This window comes from Aplysia californica, unplaced genomic scaffold (genome assembly GCF_000002075.1).
Source record: "Aplysia californica isolate F4 #8 unplaced genomic scaffold, AplCal3.0 scaffold00318, whole genome shotgun sequence".
In the NCBI taxonomy this organism is placed as follows: Eukaryota; Metazoa; Mollusca; class Gastropoda; order Aplysiida; family Aplysiidae; genus Aplysia; species Aplysia californica.
Genome location: NW_004797588.1, coordinates 213,447 through 220,877, shown reverse-complemented (window position 1 = coordinate 220,877; position 7,431 = coordinate 213,447). Strand labels below are relative to the sequence as shown.

General features: G+C 37.9%; 2 protein-coding genes across 2 annotated transcripts in view; both read right to left on the bottom strand.

The window, feature by feature from the left end:
* Positions 1-1,008: 1,008 nt before the first annotated feature.
* On the bottom strand, positions 1,009-2,297 carry LOC106012295 (lengsin). The gene is made up of 2 exons (XM_013084797.2): positions 1,985-2,297; positions 1,009-1,239 (listed from the first exon to the last, which is right to left on the bottom strand). Exons 1-2 carry the CDS (start codon positions 2,027-2,029, stop codon positions 1,009-1,011), a joined length of 276 nt encoding a protein of 91 aa, XP_012940251.2. The 5' UTR covers positions 2,030-2,297.
* A 3,134-nt stretch (positions 2,298-5,431) lies between these two features.
* LOC101856109 (type-1 glutamine synthetase 1-like) overlaps positions 5,432-7,431 on the bottom strand; it is an 18,372-nt gene continuing 16,372 nt past the window's right edge. The window contains exons 3-5 of the mRNA XM_013084796.1: positions 6,979-7,098; positions 6,281-6,466; positions 5,432-5,446 (exon numbers count right to left, since the gene is read on the bottom strand). Of these exons, the coding sequence (XP_012940250.1) occupies positions 5,432-5,446; positions 6,281-6,466; positions 6,979-7,098 (321 nt within the window). The remainder of the gene's footprint in view (positions 5,447-6,280; positions 6,467-6,978; positions 7,099-7,431) is intronic.

Sequence of the window (7,431 nt, the reverse complement as noted above, 5' to 3'; positions counted from 1 at the left end):
TGTGTGTGTGTGTGTGTGTGTGTGTGTGTGTGTGTGTGTGTGTGTGTGTGTCTGTGTGTGTGTGTGTGTGTGTGCATGTGAACGAGCTTCTCAGAAATTCAAATGTAGTAGGGCTTGACCCACCGTAAGTCGTGCAAAGACTTACACTTACATTTACATTCGCTATCTAAATAGTCACAATGCACAGTGTGCAGGTCTATTGGTGTGATAAACGTAGGCAATTCAAGTACTGACGCTGCCTATCTCTGGCTTGTAATTGGCACTTGTGTTTTCTCATGTCTCTTTCTTTTGTGTCTCTATCTTAAAACGTGGAAAAATGAAATACATGACACGGGTCTCTGTGGTGTACCACTTTGACATGTAGAAGACCAGAGTTAGATTCTCTTATGTTGGGAAAATTTTAATCGAGTACAATATATCTATTTTGAAACCTGTGAGTGAATAAATGAGCAGTTGAGCGTGAGTGCCCATGTACACGTGAGTGAGTGTGCGCATTGTGGGTCTGCACACGACTGCTCAATTGAAGTATACCCAAAATATGTCAGAAACCATAGGATGTTTCGACTTGCTTAGCTTCATTTTCAACAAAAATCTCAACTTAAATGCAAGACTCAAAAATTATAAATTATGTTTTGCGTTTTCCCGATTTCCTCAGGGATACAAGTAAATTTATTCTTTCAATATAAACGGCATACATTCATTGTGCTGGTTTTAAAGCTGCCTAGAATTGCTTGGGAAAAAAGAGGAGAGTTTAATATTGGAAAAGGTTGCCTTGCGTGTTGACTGTCAAACGGTGAACGCAGTTAAATCACGGTGCAACTGTCAACAATAGAAAGGAAAAATAACACATTATAGTAAGTCATCATACCTGAACACAGTGTCTTCACGTGGTGTTTCAACAACAATACAGAGAGACCAAAAAATTCCATTATGTAATAATCATTACCATCACAAATATGGGTGCCCCGACGCACGCACTTCGAGGTGGAAATAATTATCTCAAGTACATTAAGCATTCTGAAAGTAAAGATGATACTCGTTCTGAAAGCTGTCTGTGCCGCTGGTCTGCTCCATACTCTTAAGGTGATGGATCTCCATTGTTTTGGTTGCCACAAAGAGTTCGACCAGGTCTTTGCCCAGGGCATCCACCAGCACAGCGTCCTCTTGTAGGCAGGTCAAGGCTGTCTCTAGGTCCGGTGGGAGGACACAGAAATCTTCTGTCTTATTTTGCAGGGGTATCTGTGAATTGGCATTATCGCAAAGTAATGAAACAATAAGGAGACTTGGCGATTATGATTCAATAAGAACAAAGTGTTTACAAAAATTACTTATTGTCGATCCATCGTTTCGCTTGTAAGGCTATATGTGTAACATGATTAAACAATCAGAATCCCACATGGGGATAATCCAACACATTTGACCAGAGACAATAATTATATTATAATGATAGTATACTTGATACCGAACGCTCACTTAAAGAACACCAATCCTGTTTTCTCCTAATACGGATAACCCACTCTTTTTTACTCTTGGACTACTGGAGTTGACAAAGGTGGAGGTGATTTTTTCTGTGCTGAAGACACAGTACTTTGTAAGTTGAAATTTTCGTTAAATGTCGTTTTTAATGTGCGTGGAATAAGGGAACCAAGTGGTGCATACAAAACTTATGTGTTTCCACTTTCGATAAGTTTCCTTGTTCGTGCTTGAAAAAAAAAAAACCGGTTCCAGTGAAAGGCTTCAGCTTAGCGAGAGCGAGAGTGAGAAAGAGAAGGGTTCGAAAGAAACTCACATTTGGATTTTTGTTTTTGGAATTGGTGCAGTTGACAGAGAAGAAGATCATTGATACTTCGAGCTACTTGGAGCTATGCCTGTCTGAGTCAGTGATCAACGGAAATGCTTTGAACAAGGAAAGCAGTTTGTATTGTTTACCGCGCTAATTTCCACTGTTAGCTGATGACCCAGATGTTTCCCTCGTTAACCGTACCTTGTTCCTGATCCCGTCTATACCGGCGGCCACTGTGGCAGCCATGACCAGATAAGGATTTCCGGCTGAGCTGGGGAGTCTGTCCTCTACGTAGATGTTGTTCTTTCGGGTTTTCCGCACCACGAAAGTCGCATTCTTGTCCAGCACAGACCAATCGCTCCTTGTTGGAAGACGTTCCTTTCCAATACGCCTGTAATAGTGTGAATTTTTTTATCTTAATAAAATGGCTTCCCACAGTAGACGCACATTAAGTAACGAAAGTAACGAAGGGCCATGAAGTTCCATCTACATGTATTTATCTCCTGAGGGGTAAACCCACTAGGCTGGGACCCTCTTTTGGTACGAAATCTAAAAGTGGCATATGTATGTCACTAAATTGGTAATTAGAAAAACAAAAAAACAAATGGACTTATTTAATTTTATTAGTTTTTAAAAATCTAATCATATAATTATTAAAAGAGAACTGATTTTAGGCAAATACAGGAAAGTAATTTGACATCTGACAGCAGTTTGTGGAGATAAGAAGTGAAGTTACTCTTGATATATTATTATTGTACTGTACACCAGGTATTTTTTGCGTGGTTTCGCATTTTGGCCTTTTCGTTTTTCGCCATTTGTTGAGTCGCTAATGTAATGTATAATAATGTCTGTCGTACTACGGGATGTTTGCCAGTACACAGCCATCCCATACTTAGGCACAGTTTAACCACGGCGCTATCGTGCTGTATAGTTCAGGAAACAAGTTTGAACAAAAAGTACAACGACACAAAGACAAAACAGATCAAAGAAAACACCAACAAAAACGCCAGCGTGCTTTATACACGTGGATCATGCTGTGTATGTGTTACCAGCGTAAACAGACGTGTCTTAAAGTAGCAGGTTCTGTTGGAGTACTTGTGAAAGTAATGAATACAGTAAGTTCAGTAAGCAATACAAATTGTCTTTTAGGTTTCCAGTGAAGTAGCGCCCACTTTAACTTTTGCGACTTCTTGGCTCATTCTTTCTGCTGTCTTTCAGCCCCACCCCTGATCTTAGGGTAGGTAAGATTTAACACCTAGCCTTCTCAGATCAGAACAAAAATAATCTCGGAGGTCCCCTGTACAAGTTGCACATGTTAAATATCCCTTGGTTGTCCTGATATCGATAAGAGTAGGCTCCATCCGCCATCCTGGCAAAATTCAAAATAAATTCTTTTCAAACTGAAAATGCTTAAAGTGTTCTGCACGCTCATGTGACCTTATGAAGTTGCGAGCGCCGTAATACAATTATCAGGAAAAAATAATACCTTTTATGAACAACTTGAGAAGGTGGATTTCTTCAAAAATCGAGAGCATCGCAAATTCAAGATGCGCATGAAAAGAAACAAAAATAAAAGTAAAACCCAGTATACAAAAGACCCTGGTCAGCTGTGACTGGTACGTTTCTAACCGGTAACAGTTCACCGTGGGCATACAAAGAGCTGTCAGACCAGGTCCATGTTTGACAAGTCCAGCAATCCAGTGCCTTGCCACATCTGACAGCTGATGGGTAGAAACAAGATCACACACATTAATAAAATAAAAGAACGAATTTGTTTGTATGTTGGTAATTATTTTTTAAATATTTTTGGTTTAGAAAATTAAGACAGTGCAGTAACTAGATCTAATTTGTTTAACTGATTTCTCTGGTAGTTCTTTCTAACAATAATATTGATGTACTTAAACATAAGACCAACAAATCCCAAGCTTTGAAGGAACAATAATCATTTTTGACAATATTGTCAATACATGTATTAGAACTTCAATGCAAATCAATGCACCGATATCAACAACAACAACAACAACAACAACAACAACAACAACAACAACAACAACAACAACAACAACAACAACAACAACAACAACAACAACAATGCCACTAGTAACAATAATAAAATGATAATAATAATGATAACAATAATAATAATAATAATGATAATCATATTAATAATTGTAACAATATTAATAATAATAATAATAATAATAATAATAATAATAATAATAATAATAATAATAATAATAATAATAATAATAATAACGATAAAAATAACAATTTGTACTCCCAAGTTGGGTTATAACGCGCTTTACATCATAAAACCGATCGCTTTTAAGTCTATAAACAATTTTGGATCCTTCACTTATCTTCCAGGTTAAATACATAGTTTTGTCAACTGTAGTTATGTGAACAAATAATGATCCATATACTTAGATTGCCATGGGACTATGGGAAGGGATTTTCCTTGCCGTTTTGAAAATGCTCCTTATGTCTACTAGAATGTTGACCTGAGTGCCTGTGTGTGTCTGCTCTATTGTAAAACTATTTTAGTTGAACGAACTGTTATAGATCATATTGTTGGTCAGCACTCTTTCTTCTACATTAGGCCCAAAACAGGGAACCAGTTACCACAAAACACCAGGGACGCCAATTCTTTGAATATGAAACAATATTTATTCACACATGCGTATCTATCATGTAATATTTATTATTTTAACTGGTGCTGCTGCTTCACAGGCAGAGAGAGGGGACGGGGGAGAGAGAGGGGGAGAGAAAGAGAGAGAGAGAGAGAGAGAGAGAGAGAGAGAGAGAGAGAGAGAGAGAGAGAGAGATACTTCTAGACCACTGTGATACCGTTAAATACTTCTAGTACCGTATGTTGGGGAAAGCTTTTGTTTGTTAGACTGAGATTTTATGTTGTAATAGATCTAGTATTAAAATTTTATTTCGTGGAATAGTTTACCCGCCATTTTAAAAGGTCCACTTGTATAAGACTTTTTGCACTCATTGCTTCTAAACCTGCCCGTCACTGCCTATGTCACCGTCTACATGTTTTTATACATTAATATAATACATATTAATTGTGTTCTTTTATCAGCACATCATTTCTCTTTCAATGCACACCCATCGCTAAAAAGAAGTACTTTTTACATTGCACTCGCTTCGTAGGAAATCCACGAAGCAGCTCGTAAATTCACCTTGGGTGACGCCGTCCTTGGCGTCTTTCGCCGTACGGAGCGAAATTGTGCAACGCTAAGCTAGTTTTGAAGAACTGATCGCGCGGCTGCTGCGCAAGCAAAGTACCCCAAAGACCCATGGAGACAACACAGATACTGTCATCAGCATACTCCATGCTAACCACGGCCAAATTCTTGTCTGCTTCCTTTTCCATTTTTGCAACAAATTCGGCACTAATGTGAGAGGCCATGATCTTGTCTGACATGTTTCCAGTTTCTTTACTTACATTTACAGTTCACTGGATCTTTTTCGTTTAAAGTTGGGACAAAAATTGTTTTTAGGTATTCACCATTTCACGAAACATTTTTTCTGACAACATGTTTGGTTATAATAAGTGGACAAAGAAGTGATTACTAAGAATTCCACATAATCTGGAATATTACTACTTCATCTAAGATAGGAGTCGCCGAGATGTGATCACTCAAGATAAACCTGAAGAAAAAAAATCAGACTTGGCAACATTGTGAGAAATCAAAGAAACTTAAAAGTGTGTTCGCAAGAGAACTGAGGTGGATCATTTTTAGTCAAATGGACATGTATTGCATTTCAAATGAAAGGAGGATTTAATTTCGACAATAAACACTACTTTATTACGATCATTTCAAACAGATTGGAACACATAGCAGTCACAAGTACTATGCAAAATTTTGACTTAACATTAAATGCCACTGGTTTTGTGTAGAGTACAAACGCCTTTGAGCAAGGACAGTATATATTAAATTTTAGACATAATTATCTGTCACTGAGAGTTGCAGACAAAGCATCACAATTGGGAGCAAAGTCATAATTATTGTTTCATAAGGCTCAAATTTCTTATAGGGGTTTTTTACTGGTGAATACTCCATCGATGGTATGATTTGGTTTCTAATAATCGTTTTGTAGCGTTGGTTCTTTGAGAAGCTAAGTTAAAATGCACAAAGATGCCTACTTGAATAACACCATGATGAAACAAGGACGTGACATGACGTTCCAGCACTTGCGCAATGTAGTCCTTCAAACAAAGTCTTTCGTTGATTCTCTCAAGTGGGATTTTGTTCAATCCAGCCAGACCACCCGCAAACAATGGCAGTTTCGAGGCCGCAGTTCAGCACTGACAGATGATTATATCCGAATTCTAACCAACACAGTCCATGTGCCAAAAAGTTTCTTTCTCTAGACTTAACCTACGGATCCTAAACCAAATATCAATGAGCACATTTATTAATGCTAAATAGTATACATTCACTCGTCGTTTGGTTTAAATAATGTATCTTTCTAAAGGCTTACCTGGTGTTCGTTTGAGTCGTCAAGTAGCATATTTGCCCCATCCAACGTCCAAAGAGAATGGTTGAAGTGCAGTCCAATCCCGAAGTAGGCTGTTTTATCTACCTTTGACATAAAGGAAGCAACATAACCTTTCCTCTTGGAGAATGTTTTCACGTGACTTTTGAACAGCGCCGTGCCATCAGCTGCCTGTGAAGTCAATTAATTGACATGTCTCAGAAGCCTACACGTTGTTTCAGACGTAAATCTAGCCTCAGACAGCAGGATTTCAGTCGCCACATTCATCTACTAATTCGGAAATCAAATTTTAAAAATTAACAATGAAACCACAGTAATATAAATTAGGGCAATATTCGATGGACAAAAGTTCAATAACATGTTATGTTCAAAATATGGAATCCCAAGCTCCCAACGTAAAATTGAACAGGCATTTTTGTTGTATTTCGAGTGGTTATTAAGTCAGCCTTTTTTCGCTTTCAACATGCTGAGTACGTTCTAAATGGGCAATTCTGTTGCGTACAACTACTCGAGTCCCTTTTTGTTAAGTTGTCTGAGAAAAAACATTGAGCTGCCCTAAAATATTGTGTTTGTCTTGATTAAACCTCTGAGTTATTGTTAACATATGACTGTATTTAGCCGTGTCCGAAAAGTGCTTCTAAATGATGGAACACACATTATAGTTACATCTCTGTGGCATTTACCTTTATGCCTTCGGCCACATCAAGCGTGACTTCAAAAAAATCGCTGTTGGTCTCAGGCTGCAGGGTTTCTGTCAGCACATTCATCTGTTTGAGTTCATTTAGGAGTTCCATGAAGAAATCCTATAATAAATACGAAAGCATGTATGTTATCACACTCTTTTGTTTAGAATTTTAAAAGTAATTTTCTCTCCAGTTTTATAGGTGCCGACTTGCACCTCGTATGTTATACTATTCTACAACCTAGGTAAAAAAACATCTCGAAAGTCTTGGAAGAACAGGGTTTGGTTCTCTGGGGAGTGTGGTGATGCCGAAAAAAAAGTAGGCAGCATATCGGAGAGTTTTCAACCATAACACTACAGAAAACAAAATTGCATAATAGTATCAGAAAGCTTGAGATATGGCATGTAGATGCTCGTTCGTGTGTGCGCACACACACACACACACACATATATA

Excerpts from the sequence above, each read along its gene's own strand:
- LOC106012295 (XM_013084797.2), bottom strand. The coding sequence starts at position 2,029 with ATGGCTGCCACAGTGGCCGCCGGTATAGACGGGATCAGGAACAAG. Across the intron at positions 1,240-1,984 it reads TAGACGGGATCAGGAACAAG|ATACCCCTGCAAAATAAGAC; the intron begins GTACGGTTAACG and ends GCCAATTCACAG.